The sequence below is a fragment of the Nuphar pumila genome, chromosome 15 (genome assembly GCF_984573655.1).
Source record: "Nuphar pumila chromosome 15, dmNupPumi1.hap1.1, whole genome shotgun sequence".
In the NCBI taxonomy this organism is placed as follows: domain Eukaryota; kingdom Viridiplantae; phylum Streptophyta; class Magnoliopsida; order Nymphaeales; family Nymphaeaceae; genus Nuphar; species Nuphar pumila.
Window position 1 is genome coordinate 47,514,737 of NC_143263.1, and position 16,274 is coordinate 47,531,010.

General features: G+C 35.8%; 1 protein-coding gene across 1 annotated transcript in view; it reads right to left on the minus strand.

Moving 5' to 3' along the window:
• The window catches only part of LOC149815353 (bZIP transcription factor RISBZ5-like), a 45,744-nt gene extending 29,966 nt beyond the window's left edge, over positions 1–15,778 (minus strand). Inside the window, exon 1 of the mRNA XM_089990528.1 lies at positions 15,512–15,778. Within this exon, the coding sequence (XP_089846654.1) occupies positions 15,512–15,778 (267 nt within the window). The remainder of the gene's footprint in view (positions 1–15,511) is intronic.
• Positions 15,779–16,274: the final 496 nt, after the last annotated feature.

The window sequence follows — 16,274 nt, forward strand, 5'->3', positions numbered from 1 at the left end:
AAGAAAAACTTTTAAAATAAGATTTTAACAAAACTTATAAGAAGTATTATAATAAGTGTGATTAATTTATAAGTCACTTAGTTTGCATATTCCTAGTTCTCTTCTAATTCGTGTAAAGTCTTCATGTTTCAATGGTTTAGTGAAAATGTCTGCTAACTGTTGATTAGTGGGTATGAATTCCAGTTTAATTATATTGTTTAAGACTTGTTCTCTTAAAAAGTGGTGTCTTATTTGAATGTGCTTAGTTCGTGAGTATAAAATAGGATTCTTAGATAGGTTTATCGCACTAGTATTATCACAGAAAATAGTTGTATTTTTAAAATTTAAACCAAAATCTTTTAAGGTTTGTTTCATCCAGATAACTTGTGTACAGGCTAGGCTAGCAACAATGTATTCAGCCTCAGTAGTTGATAAGGATACACAATTTTGTTTCTTACTGAACCATGATACAAGAGAGTACCCTAGCATATGACATGTTCCACTTGTGCTTTTTCTGTCAGATTTACTTCCAGCAAAGTCAGCATCGCTGTATGAGATTAAATCAAATGTAGAGGATTTTGAATAGAATAATCCAAAATCAACTGTGTCTTTTAAATATCTCATTATTCTTTTTACAGCCTTAAGATGTGATTCTTTTGGATTTGACTGAAATCTAGCACACAAGCAAACACTGAACATAATATCTGGACGGTTAGCAGTTAAATAGAGAAGTGATCCTATCATACCTCGGTATACCTTTGTATCAACAGACTTACCATTTTCATCTTTGTCCAAAACAGTAGTAGTGCTCATAGGAGTAGATTTTGAAGCAGTTGAGTTCATGTTGAACCTCTTCAGAAGTTCACGAGCATACTTAGACTGATTGATGAAAACTCCATCCTTGGTTTGCTTAATATGCAGTCCAAGAAAGTAGGTGAGTTCTCCCATCATACTCATTTCAAATTCTTTCTGCATGGACTTAGAAAATTCTTCACAAAGAGTGTTGTTAGATGATCCAAAGATGATATCGTCTACATATATTTGAACAATTAAGGTATGATTATTCACTCTTTTTACAAATAATGTAGAGTCTGCTTTGCCTACAGAAAAGCCAGTTTTTAACAAAAAGGTTTTAAGTCTATCATACCAAGCACGAGGTGCTTGTTTTAAACCATACAAAGCACGTTTGAGTTTAAAAACATGATCTGGATATTGTTCATTTTCAAATCCTGAAGGTTGTTTTACATAAACTTCTTCATTTATAAAGCCATTTAGAAAAGCACTTTTAACATGCATTTGATATAATTTAAAATCCATATAGCTTGCATATGCTAAAAACATTCTAATAGATTCAAGTCTAGCAACAGGAGCAAATGTTTCATCAAAATCAATACCTTCCTCCTGGTTGTATCCTTGAGCTACTAGTCTTGCCTTATTTCTTATAACATTACATGTTTCATCTAGCTTGTTTCTGAAGATCCATCTTGTCCCAATGATTGGATGATCCTTTGGTCTTGGTATAAGATCCCAAACTTCATTCCTTTGGAATTGATTCAGTTCTTCAGTCATGGATAGCATCCAGAACTCATCGATGATGGCTTCATCAATCTTCTTTGGTTCAAGTTGAGAAATGAATGCCATATTTGCAATCCATTCTAGCTGAGCTCTAGTCTGAACCCCCTTTGTCAGTTCTCCCAAAATCTGCTTTTGAGGATGATCTTTGATATCGACAAATGTTCTTTGATGATCATCTTCATTAGACTTAGCTGTGTTATCTAAAAATAAATTTGTACTTTCAACATCATCATCGTTAGTTTGCTTATAAACAGATTGATCAATAGATTCACAGAAACTAACATGCATAGATTCTTCAATAGACTTAGAATACTTATTGAAAACCCTGTATGCTTTACTATGACTTGAATATCCTAAAAATATGCCTTCAATAGATTTAGCATCAAATTTATCTAGGCTATCTTTTGTGTTTAGGATAAAGCATTTACAACCAAAGACTTTGAAATAGTCTATTCTTGGAGTTCTGTCATAGAATAGTTCATAGGGAGTTTTATTTAATAAGGGTCTAATGAGAACTCTATTTGTTATGTAGCATGCAGTATTAACAGCTTCTGCCCAAAAAGATTTAGCAAGATTATTGTGTTGTAGCATAGTTCTAGCAGATTCCTGAAGGGTTCTATTCTTTCTTTCTACTACACCATTTTGAGGTGCAGCTCTAGGAAAGGCAAAGTTATGAGAAATACCATGCAAGTTACAAAATTTTTCAAAAAATTCATTTTCAAATTCTCCTCCATGGTCACTATGGATTTTAACAATAGAACAAGATTTTTCATTTTGTAATTTTTTACATAAAATTTCAAATTGACAAAACGTATCACTTTTGTTTTTCAAAAATATCACCCAAGTAAATCTTGAGTAGTCATCTACAATGACAAAAACGTATTTATTGTGATTATGACTAGCTATCCTAGAAGGACCAAAAAGATCCAGGTGGAGAAGCTCTAAAGGTCTTTTGCTTGAAATGATATTTTTTGATTTGAAAGATGATTTTGACAGTTTTCCTAATTGACATGCATCACAAAAATAATCCTTTTTAAAAGATATTTTGGGTAACTCACGTACTAACTTATCTTTAGCTAATTTAGACATGTATTTAGAATTGACATGACCCATTCTCATGTGCCATAGATGTTGAGAGTCATTATTAGCTATGAGGCAATGTTCTGTGATGTTTTCTAGGTATAGTTCATATATATTATTTTTTCTTATACCTTTTAAGATAATATTTTCGTTGGTGTCTGCTATAAGACAAGCATTATGATTAAAGCTAACATTATAACCTGTATCACACATTTGACTAATACTTAGAAGGTTATGTTTTAAGCCTTTAACCAGGAGAACGTCTTTGATAAGAGGTTTATCTATATTTCCAATATTACCAATACCTATTATCAAACCTTTGTTGTTATCTCCAAAGGTGACGGTTCCTCCTTCCTTTTTATGAAGAACAACAAAGATGTCTGAATGTCCAGTCATGTGTTTTGAACATCCACTATCTAGAATCCATCTGTTCTTCTTATTTGGAGCCTGCAAATCATCAAGTAAAATTTCTTTTTGGTACCCAATCGGGTCCCTTTTTGTTAGACCTTAGAACCCATATCCATTTGAATTTGGGTTTGTCTACAACCTTAGAGGAGTTAAAAAAATTAACATTATAATACTCCTTATTTGGTTCAGACGAATTTTTCACAAAAGTGATCTTTTGATTCATACAAGAAGGCTTGTTGAAATAAGAGTAGCCAACACCATTCTTGTAGAAAGAGACTTTTTGAGAAGATAGGAGTTTATCCAAGTTCTCTTTTCCTTTAGTAAACTTGAAAACCGTTTTCATAAGGTTTTCAGTTTTACTTTTTAATTCTGAAATTTCTACTTGCAGATTTTTAGTCTTGAAGCTAGTAGATAAGATTTCAGAAGTAATAAGAAGATTTTTCTTTTTCAACTCAGAGTTTTCACTGCTGAGTTTTTCATTTTTCTGGGAAAGCTCTAAATTTTCAGATTTTAAAGTTTTATTTTTGAAGCTTAATTTTCTAGATTCTTCAAATAGTTCTTGAAAAGCATCTAGAAGTTCTTCAAAGGAAAAATCAGAAATTTCACTTACAGAGCTTTCGTTTGCCATGAAGCACATGTTTGCAGTTTCGGCTTCATCATCATTTGACTCTTCACTAGTGGATGGTTCTGAATCATCCCATTGAGCATGCAAAGCCTTTTTCTTGAAGAACCTTTTCTTTGGTTCCTCAGTCTTGGATTTTCTTTTGAGAAGAGGACAGTCGCGTCTCAGGTGACCTGGCTTATTACACTGGTAGCACATAGAATCTTCTTTTGGATCTTTTCTTTCTTTGTGCTTATTTTGAAGTCGGTTCCTTCTCATAAAGCGCTGAAATTTTCTGGTGAGTAGCGCAATCTCAGTTTCTTTTTCTGAGTCTTCATCCTCAGATAGGGCTGGGAAGGCTAGAGTTTTCTTCAAGGGTTGTTCTTCTTCCCTTCTTTCTTTCATGTGGACTTCATAGGCCATAAGATTGCCTATTAAGTCATCCAGAGTAAGCTTAGATAAATCTTGAGCTTCTTCAATAGCTGTAGTCTTTTTCTCCTAATCAGTTGTGAGAGATCTCAAGATTTTCTTCACCTTTTCTGTCTGGGAATATGTTACACCCAGAGATTTCAGATCGTTGGTGATGTTGGTGAATCTAGTAAGCATCTCTGTGATGGGTTCATCTTTGTTCATTTTGAACAACTCATATTTTCTGACAAGAGATGAGATCTTGGCTTCTTTCACTTTGTTGGTTCCTTCATGAATAACCTCTAAAGGATGCCAAATATCATATGCAGATTCACATATAGATATTCTATTAAATTCGTTCTGATCAATGGCACAATATAAGGCATTCATAGCCTTTGCATTTAGGTTTGCCATTTTCTTTTCTTCATCAGACCATAAGTTATAGTCTGCGGATGGAGATGTGTATAGATGCTCAACAATTTTTCATACAGCAAAATCTATGGACTTGATAAATATAGCCATTCTGCACTTCCAGTATCCATAGTTGGAGCCATTGAAGAAAGGAGGACGAGATGCGTGTTGACCTTCAATATCACGAGCATAAGAGGTAGATGTCATTTATGCTGGAAGACTTGTTATGTCGAAACCAGCAAACCTGCTCTGATACCAAATGAAATTCCACTAGAGGGGGGGTGAATAGTGAAATACGATAAAGATCTATAAAATAAAATAATCAGACAACAAGGCACAACACATAAAACACAGAATTTATACTGGTTCGGTCAATACCCAGACCTACATCCAGTCCCCAAGCAAACCACTTGAGCTTTCCACTATAACATCCAAGTCACCGGATAAATAGTACAACACCCTCTTCCTCAGAGGTCTTCTTCTCTCAACAGAGAAGGGGCATACCCTCTTCCACAGAGGTCTTCTTCTCTCAACAGAGAAGGACAACACCCTCTTTCACAGAGGTCTTCTTCTCTCAACAGAGAAGGGGAACACCCTCTTTCACAGAGGTCTACTTCTTTCAACAAAGAAGAAAAACAGTGAATAACAGAGTTACAATACTTCCTATAGAACCTTCAGAATGATATGAATGCACGAATGAAGGATTCTCAGAATGTTCTGTTTGTCACTCAGAGGATACTCTTTGTCAAAGAGCTATACTTGACTTTTTCTCTTTTCTTTCTTTTCTTTTTCTCTTTCTTTTTCAAGGCTCTCTTTTCAAATATCATATAGGTATTTTTCTCTTTGTAAGCTCACATGTCCATTCTATTCCATTCCGTGTTGAATAGTTTATTTGAGTGTGTTTATATAGCTTTAAAAAAGTAGTCGTTACTTTTTGAAATCGTAGCCTTTTTGAGATGTGAAATGTTATGTCATTTCAAAAAACATCTTTAGAGAAATTCGAGAAAGCCTTTTTCCATAAAAGTAAAGTATGGGGTACACTAGTCGTTGTAATATTTTAGGTAATACATATTTTATGTAAAAAGTCTATTTCTTACAATAGTACATTGAATGTTGGATTGTAGTTTTGTCTTTATCCTAATTAATGATTTGAGGTACATAAGTACTTCTTAACTTTAAATGCGTGTAAGTACAATGAGTGCTTTGAGATATTTATTTGTACATAGTCATGTCAAGTGTTTTCTTTATATTGTGTTTTTCAAAGTCTTCAGAGATAATGAGGACTACAAGAAAGTCGACATTCTTGAGAAGGATATTTTAACAAGGTTTTTTTACATGAGGTATTTAATGCTATACAAAGAGAATGATGACTTCAAGTAAGTCGACATTCTATGGGTTTGTAAAAAAGGTAACTAGAGTCATTTCAAAAACTTTATTATATTTGTTTTCTTTGTATAGCCGATTTTCATGTTTTGTCTTTTACCCATATTTGAAATCATTTATTTAAAGAAGGTAACTAGAGTCTTTTCAAAAACATATTATATTTGTTTTTCTTTATGTAGCCGATTTCATGTTTTGTCTTTTTCCTACATTTCTTTTCATGTGTCTTGTATATGATGTAAGGTACAATTATTACATTTTGAAATCATGTCAAAATTCCTTTTTCATAAAGGGTTGTAAGAAGGTACAATTATTAGTTTTCAAAAAGGAGCTTTTTGAAACTATCGTATACTTTTATGATATAGTTTTTATGAATGAGTATGTAATATGCAATATGCATGTTCCTGAAGGTTCTCTTACATATGACTCTAAAGAAGAAAAAAATCTTCATCTTGAGGTCGCCGATCTCTTCAGTTGATCTTTAGGAATGCATGGCTCATCAAGCTTTTTCTTCAAGGAGTATGATTGCACTAGTTGTACTTGAATAGGAAGTCTCCATCCTTTTTGGGTGAGATATCCTTGCATCAAATACTCGTTAGATTTATGGCAAAACATATTCAGTCATAATATAACATTTTTCAAAAGGACATATTATCATATCATATAAAATCAAATACGACAGTGTATCATATTATGTAACATCAAAATATAGTTTCTCAACACTAGAAACAATATTGTTCAATATCTTCAAAAGTGGAGTCATACATTTTATTATCGACAAGTTTATTTCTCTATCACATGGATATGGATGCAGGAGCAGGACATGATGAGGATTGATAATTGTCAATAATTAGGACGCGGGGATATGGCCTTACAAACACTTAGATGTATGCATGAATGAAACAATAATTCTAAATTGCTGTAATTAGGAACATCAAATAAATTGAAATTGAAATGTAATGTAATTGAAGGCAAATTTTAAAAGAAAAAGAATTTAATATGACATAAGTAAATACGATCATAAAAAAATAGATAATGACTTAATGTTGACTGTGAAACTGGTTTGACTGTGCCTGTCGTGTCATGTTCACGAAGTGTTTCCTGTCGATACAGGATACACAAGCTAAGTGAAGTGTCCTTGTGACATAGGTTTATTTGGCTTTGCTAGTTTCCTTCTGAATTGCCAAGGAACAAAGTTTTGTTTCATAATAGCCATGAACCTAAACAGTTGATGCTTAATTGATCTGCTGAATACAGTAGTAATGATAGCCATCTAGCTCGTATCCCTGAGTAAATCACATCCACAAACTATAGAAAATTCTAATTTCTGAGCTTCCACTTAAAACCACCACGTTGTCTAGCCAACGTCCTTAGACATTGAAAAGAACAAGTATCAAGGCAGACATGATATGCATTTCCAATGTTTTAGAGAGTGTGATTCTCAGAGCTGGGAGTTCGATGCTCTCTCACTGTTATGGTAACACCTAGCTCAAAATTATCCGTTACTATATATAGATCTCCACAGCAGCTTAAGTTAAAAGACAGCAATATATAGATCTCCATAGTAGCTTATGTTAAAAGACAGCAATATACAGTACTTGGTAAAGACAAACTAAAAGCCAACAAATGAAGCAGTGAAAACCAAAGCAATCTGGTAAGAACTGATTTTGGAACTTAAACTATGCAACATTACTTGAGCCACTGAGAACTGGAGAGGGAGACCATCCGAGACTTGTAAACTGTCCACAGCTTGAAAAGTTGACCATAGAACCCTGGCTTCAAAAAGAACAACAGGTTCTTACAACTCTCAGGCATCGAATGAACATAGCATGATATTATGCACAACAACAAGCTACAGATAAGAGGAGTCTACTTGAATTGTGCTGACTAAGCCCATCTGGACGGGTCACGTAAGTAGGTCTGGTAGACAAGCTAAACAAACCCAACAGAAGGTGTTCAAGCTCGGCTCATTCTTCTGGTAAGCTGAGCTCGAGCTGGCTCATTTACAAAAAGAACACATTTCTCAAAATTGAAGAATAATAAAATTTTGACTGTAAACCTACTGAGCCAAGCTCCAACTGGCTCATTTGCAAAATAAATACATTGTTTCAAACCTGTAAGCAATGGGATATGAACTCTTAAGCTTATTGCTTGCAAGCCAAACACTTCAGCGATCCACACTTTGTGATACAGAAATATATGTGAAAGATATTCACTAATAGTTAGTGAGTCAATACGAGCCAAGCCAAACACCTGTTGCGTGTGAAGCCTATTTCATGTGTTCGAACGAGTTCTTTATGAGCTGCTACGATCGACTTATCTCGTTTCCCAGCCCCAAATGTAATTCCATCCTTCTCCCTTGACTCAAGTAAGCTCCATTCATATTTTCCATCTTGTCTGGAATCTGGTTGGATTTTAGCACTCTCCAAAGTTGAAGGTCCATGTAACCTACTTAGCTGAGACCCTGGACTGCCAAAATAACACGTCAAGGACTTGATTTCTGGTTTATGAGTGCACCTAGTTGGATGATCGTAAATGCTCATTCAAAGAAGCAACAATGAAAAAGGATGAAAATATTGTGTATTGAGGTCCTGAAAGATATACACTAATAAAAGATCATCAGCTTTAAGTCCTTGGAGTGAGTACTCTAAAGTACTTGGTGATATATATAGGAAAATGTGTCCATGCTAAACCAATTTGGTGCTAAATGGGTGTTTTGGGATTCTCCGGTGCTTTTTATGCAGTTCCGGTCCCATAAATGTGTTGGGTATGGTCGATTTACTAAGAATCCACACCTGGATCATGTGTTTTCGATGAAAAAAATGATGTTGGGAGCCTCAAAAATTTACAAAGAGTTTGACCGTTGATTATTCGAACTTTATAAAAACCCACCAATATGTTGGAATCAAACGCTTCAAGAGCTGATCCCTCTAAAATCAAGTACATAGATCACATCTGTAAGGTCAAAATTTAAAAATAAAATGAAAAAGCTTGAAAAACTCATTTAGCATGCTGTTTAACACCAAATTGGTTTAGCACACATATATATATATATATATATATATATATATATATATATATATATATATATATATATATATATATATATAGAGAGAGAGAGAGAGAGAGAGAGAGAGAGAGAGAGAGTAGCTGCCTACGGCTACCTCAAGCGAAGGGAGGGTTTTTGAGTTTTTTCCAAATCTGATCATGCTGATGGGTTCGGCATAGTCGATTTGAAACGATACTTAGTTCATGTTTTTTTATTAAAAAAATGATGTTTAAGCCTTGAATATTTATGATATTTATAAAAAATTTATACCGCCCATTTTCAAACCTTATAAAAACCTACATCAAAGTTGGAATCAAATGATATGATAGTCTATTCTTATAAAATCAAACAAGTAGAACACATCTGTATGGTCAGATTCGAGAAAAAAAGTGAAAAAAAAAACTTTCAAAAGCCCGCAAGCAGCTATAGCCACGGATCTGTGTAGGAAGGGTTTGTTTTTCCCCGTTATTGTCACTTGTAGAAATATCATGAACCAATGGATGAAGTTAACATGATCTACATGGAAAAGTAAATGATTCTTGCAAGTGATTTTGATGTTCAACATGGTTGTGTTTAAGTAAGAAAATGACGAGGCATATTGCAGCGATCGAGCACCAACATTCCATGGACAAATAAATAAACGATGACATTAAAACATTCGATGGACAAATAAATAAACGATGACATTAAAGTAACTTCCAAAATTTGAGTTGTTGCCGAAATAAAAACGAATGTTTTTTTTTTTAGCGTTTTTGTGCATCCCTTTACCTGTCAACACATAGCAGCCATTTGTGAGAAAAGCATCGCGAGATGATTTCTTGAACCAAGCGTAGGGTTTGCAGTATCTAACTTAATGCGAAATGTATTGTCAGTTTAAAGCATTCAGATAAAACCCCAAAATCGGATAAGGACAATGATCCTCTAAGCTAGCTACGTATTGAAGAAACAAGTCTTGAAATCCAATTGCTGCCACGCGTTGTCCTAGTGGTAAGGGTATCGTTAAGGTGGCCCAAGTTAAAGCCCAAAATCTCCATGATTGGATGCTGTTGCTGGCTGTACACGTTTTAGGTATTTTTGAAATAAACAACAAAACTGAATTGAAAAAAAAAATGGAGAGAGTGTATCAGGTCAGAGGTGCCTCCAGTACCATTCATCCACAGGATGAACGGCCTCTCAAATAGAAGGGTTTGGGGTTTATTTTTAAGCGTACATTTTGTATGTTCTAAATACCCTTCGTTTTAAAAAAATTGTAGGATCCGTCTAAAATACAAAAAACACAATTCTCAGGTTTGGGGGGCCGTTTATCCTGTGAACGAACTATACTTACCGGAATCACCTCCTTAGCGCTTCTGACACGGGAAGCGCCATGCCTTCAAACTTGCTTTTCATTTGGGAAAAATGATCAGTCTCTTATAAATCGCTTTCCTCTATCTCGCATACTTTTTTGTTTCTACCTGGCTTTTCCTTGTCCTTTTTTGTTTGTTTTTTTATGTTATTATTTAGTTTTTTGGCTTCTCCTTGCTTTCCATTTGTTTTCTCTTCATTTTCTTCTCTTCTTTTTCACTTCTCACACGCTTCCACAATCATTTTCAAAATGAATCCCGCTTTGATACTACTTTTTAACACTCACTTTCTGGCTTTTGCTTCGGCTTCACGCATTGCTTTAAGCTCTCAAAATAAAATAAAATAAAATAAAATAAAATAAAAAATCATTATCACAGTGTCTAGCAGCAGTATCTGTCATGACTTATCCAACTGCATCCATCATGAAACCAAATTATTCTTTGGGCTAAAGTGGCAGCATCACATCATGGATCCTTGACTTCTGGGTTTACTCTGATTCACCATATCACTTTTCTGGATAGTTTGCAATTTTCAAGTGGTCCACGAGGCCATTAATGTTGTTCTCATCAAGGTGGGGGTATCAATTGATCCGCAAAATATCGAGTAAATGCAATCTTTTTTTAGATTGGCTTTATGGTCAGGCAATCATTTTACAAATCCATTCAAGCTCCTATATTAATTTCAGCAAATACATATTTTGCCTGATTTTTTTTATTACTGGTCTCAAGTTTTCTGAAAGACATTGCTCTTATTTTTTTTTTTAATAACAAAGTTCCTCACCCAAAAGGGTGGGGTCACCAACAACCAAGCCCTTACGGAACCCACCAGTGAAAGGCATCAACACACCCTGTGTTAGGCTCTATATTTTGATAGCATTCATGTGTTTACATCATTTCTTATTTGCTTTTGTCTGTGCTTCATATTGTTTTCTATGTATTTATTTTTTATTTTTTATTTTTTATGCACTTGCATATTAGCTTCATAACTGCATCCCGCTGCTCGCTTCATACTACTTTTCAACACTCGCTTCCCTGTTTCTGCTTCACACATCGCTTATGGTGTTCATTTCATTTCCTGATAACTATGCTCTGTCTGATATTTGGAGAGTTAGTTTGGTTTCAGATTAATATCCAAATTGATTATCACATTGAGGCGGCCGGTTCTAGATTTGGTTATGAGTTGTATTCTTGTGGTACTAGGTGTACTGAAATTGGGTAAAATCTATTGGTATCATGTGTAAAATGTAGAGATGGATAAGATGTTACTAGATTATATCCTGGATCCATCCATATTTGTTTACACCAATTCAAGATGTGACGACCAGACCATATTGTTGCACACTTCGTGACCCAAAAATTCCCTCAATATATGGGTTTGACCCACCTTAGTTTAGATTTCAGGCTCTGCCCCTTCCTACGTACAATAAAATTATTAAGTTGCAACTATTATATAGTAATATAGTTATGTACCATTTTTCAGAAAGGTTAAGAAAAATATTTCATATGCACCTTAATCATCAAAATTACCTTCAGGTCTCTACTTGACGGCATTAATGAAACTATGGCCTCTCAAATTAAGGATGGCAGTGGACCCAGTGGAACCGCCTCGCCCTGTTTGGACTGGGGATCATAGAAGACATGAAACGGGGATGAAGGTTAAAATCAAAACCCATGTGGGGATGGAGGCGGGGATGGACTTACGCTTTTCCCCGTCCCGCCCTAAGGATGGCAATGGACCAAGGAAAAATGGCATCCCGCCTCGTCTCGCCCCGTTTGGACCGGAGATGGAGGTTAAAATCCAAACCTGTGCGTGGATGGAGGTCCGGATTTTGATATGGGGCGGGGGTGGAGACCTTGTCCCCCACCCCTACCCTCATCCCTATCCAAAATGCCTTCCCAGAAAGAAAAAAACAAGGATCGGTATTTGTAATATCAAGCAAAAGATGGGTCTTCGAATGAAACCCTTAATTTAATCAAATGAATTATGGAATAAAGATCTTTATAAATATGATTTGATGGGTGTGTTAGAAAAGTTTTAGAGGTTTTTGTATGACAATATCCATTGAGCCAAGGAATGATAAATTGCTCAAAATTTTCCCTAGGGAATAGGTATGCAATGGTTTGTATTTGGGCTCAGAAAATACGTTGGAGAGTCGGATCCGAAACAGCCAAAAATTTCAAAACCTCCATCCAGAATCCGAACCGTTTGCAACCTTGCTAGGGAACTACATCGAATGCCGGTACTTCTGAAACCGATGTAATTGGATATTGGATTCTCAGCGTGATTAGCTATTTGCCTAAATTTACGTGTAAGCTAGATAAGAAAGAAACTGGGAGAAGCACAAGTGGAAGTTTTTTCTCAACCTGAGAATCATGATGCAACCATGGAGCGAGACGCTCGACCCAGAGTTGAGGAATCCATATCCATATTTAGAAATATAGAACTAATCACGAGATCCTTTTTTATCTGCTTTTGACTTTTGAATCCATGTCTGATCTATATTTGAAATTGGAGTTTCAGGTTCTTTTTAGACCTAACTATATCTGAAAGAATCAGACCTAGGGCGATCAATGGGCCAGTTTTACTTGACCTAACCTGGTCTGTACTGACCTGATAGAAACTGGACCTGGACCCACATAGATAGACTGATCATCTTAATGGCATGGGTCAACATGATCCGACCGTTGTGTGGGCCCATACCCTGTAAAGTTGTCTCTAACTTAGAAAGTGACCCAACATTAGATATGCTCCCAAGTAAATTACAAGCAAAAATAAGACTTGCAACCTGGACTCGACTCAGATCTTCCTAAGCTGGACTGACTGGACCCGGACCTGGGACAGATATCCAAAAGTTTAGACCGTCCTGGCCTATGGCAATGGAAGAAATTAATCACATGTCTCCAAACCTGCTAACGTCGCCATTTTTCAGATAATGAGGGATATCTTTGTCATTTTGGTCTCATACTAAGAATGGTGACAACCAAATAAAAATTGGATTCAGGGATTTGGTTTAGGTTCTGTTTAGAAAGTGGCAGCTGAGATGAGAGTTTATGCGTTTGGTAGATACATGATCAAACTACTTTGGCCGTGGATGTTTGGAAACTGGTAGCTGGGATGAGAGTTTATGCATTTGGGAGAGGAAGTGAGATGGTCTACCCCTTATATTTGGATTAAAGGGTGGATTTGGCAGTTACCACTTTTCCAAATGCATAAACTCTCTTGGACTCTCAGTTTCCAAATAGAACCTAATGAGTTTTAGGTCTTTTAATATGAATCCTATTACTTGTAGAAGACATATCTAATTACATGAATGAGCTAATCAGATTTAAAACCGTAAGTCTTTTTTTTATCCAAATCTGAATATGACCCTGAATCTATTAGCCAATATCTGTTTAATTTGAAAAAACTGTTTAATTTCATCTTTGAAGAGTTGAACAATCACTTTTAGAATTTTTTTTTTTTAAGCTTTGGAGTTCTTCCTAAATATTTGAAACCTGAGGCAGCTAAGTGTAAATTTGCCTTCATATATACATTACTCAGAAAAAAGAACACGTGGTAAAGTTTTGAGAAAAGACTGGGCTCCACTTAATTTCTCTCTTTTTGACTACCTTTTGATAGCAATCAAACGTGTCCTAATAAGAAGCCGACAGCTTTTTGCATTTGTTAGAAGTTACTTGTAAACATCAAGTTGACAGACATCATGAGTTCGAAACTCAAAACTTCTCATCCTTTTGTTGGAAACCAAAGCTAGAAGAAACTCAGGGTTTTAGGTTGATAGACTTAGGCTTCGTTTTCATAAAAAGAAAAGGCTTTACATGTGAATGAACATGGGTTTTAAAAAAATTATCCCAATTCAGCTTTTTTACGTGAAAGCTTTCATATGAAGAGGAGATTAAAACATAAAAAATGATAGGTGGTGAGAAAAACTAAAGCCTGCTTATGCCAGCATAACACTTTCTCACTTTAATGTTTGTTTTGTTGGTGAGAAAGAGTTACATTCCTAATGAAAGCTCAGCACTTTATCATGTAAGTTGCATGAAACAAACTAGGCATTAATAGTGAAATGTTTTTACTTTCAGTGATTCTCAATAAAAAAAGTTTTCTAATAGAAGATAAAGAAACCAGCTCCTCCCCCCGCAACCATGGTATCAATTATCAGAAATTTTATGTCATTCATTGTCAAGGCTGGTAAATGAACTGAGTAGCTCATGACTTGGCTTGGTTCAGCTAGTCATGAACTCGGTTCATATAGCTAGCTGAGCCATGAAGCAGCTTGTTTATCTTAAACGAGTCAAACCTGAATACATGATGCTAGAGCTAGACTCAACTCGGGAGTGATTGTATAGATAATATATATATATATATATATATATATATATATATATTATCTGAATTATATTTTAAGTGTAATATGTAAAAATGAAGAATGCATAAATATGTATACAAAGCGAAGGATGCATGAAAAATATATACATAAGAATATAAATGTACAATTAATATATAAAATATATATTTTAACTGATATATTTATATAAATAACATGAAATGTTTTTACATGAGCCAGCTCAAGTTCGACCCAAGTCGCAAGCTCAATCCACTGACAAACGAGCCAAGCTCGAACATGCCCTGTTAGGCTCATTTACCGGTCCTAAATCACTGCAACCAAGAATCTAACAAGAGAGAAGAGACCCTCAAGGTCAAGTTCCACCTTGAAAGGAGTAATTTTCGTGCACATATTTAACATGGGAGCATAGAGCTATCAGGGCTTGACTTCAAAACTCACCAAGAGAGTGGTAAGCTAGCTTGAGAAAATATCAACCCATGTGGTGTAGAAGAGGGTAAGCCTTAGGAAAAGAACAATCAGCTTCACGGTGTCAAACAAGAGGACGATGACTTTTATTTTAATATAACTCCAGGATAGGTAATCATTGTTCAATTATTAATCTCCAAAAATGTTTAAAACAAAACGAGATACGATTACTCATTTAAAAACAAAAAAAAGATCGCAAACCACTCGTAATTCGCTCTCCAAAAATGACAACTATATCCAGAAGATCGACTCAGCAGATATCTAATTAGTTCACTCAGTCTGATTATTTCACTAGATCTTTAATTAGTTTAATCAACTCTCGCTCCATTAATTCATCAGCAAATCTCAATTAAATCAGTCGCTTAGATGATTAGTTGACCTCAATTATGAGCTAAACGAACTAATTGAATCGAAAAATAAACGGGAGAGAGAGAGAGAGAGAGAGAGAGAGAGAGAGAGAGCTCACCCGATCGGAGGGTTTCTCAGGGAAGAAAGCCCTAGGGTCCTCGCCGGAGGCGATATTCCCGGCCATGATTCCGACATCCCCGTCGGGGCACTCGCCCTCGTCCTTGCCGCTCATGCATAAGAAGGCCTCGAAGTTCAGTTCCGACTCGTTTCTCTTCATCCCTTGGACGCCGCCGGCGATCCCGATGGCATCCGGCACGCCTGAGTCGGCCGATCTCCCGCTGGAGATCGGATTTAGGAAGCGCGATTCATCGAAATTCCTGCCCATCCTTGTCCTCTCTATTGCAGAAGAGACGAGACACCGATTCCTTAGTGAAGAAGAAGAAGACGATGACGAAGGCCAAGAGTGGGTGAGAGAGTGAGGTTGAGATGGAAAAAGACGGAGGCCCGTTCTTTACTCTACCGAAATTGTTGTCTTTTTTAGTAACTAATTGCGAAAATGCCACTGAATAAAGAGTGCCTCCACTGGTCGTACTCGTAAGTAGGGTGGGTAACCGCGTCGGCAGCCCCATGGGCCATGCCGACCTGGCCCGATATGGGCGGGGTTTGGGCTATAATTTTAGGCTCGAGCCTGTTAGGTACCGGACCCAAACTCGCCCGTGAGCTATCGGACCATTCGATAAACTTGAGTTATTTATTATTTTTTTAATAATATAATTTTTTTAAAAATTAACTATTACATAGATAGTAACTTGGATAACTAATATTATTTACCTAATTAGTTGCAAGAAACTCGCTATTTATTAATTATTATTATTTACCTA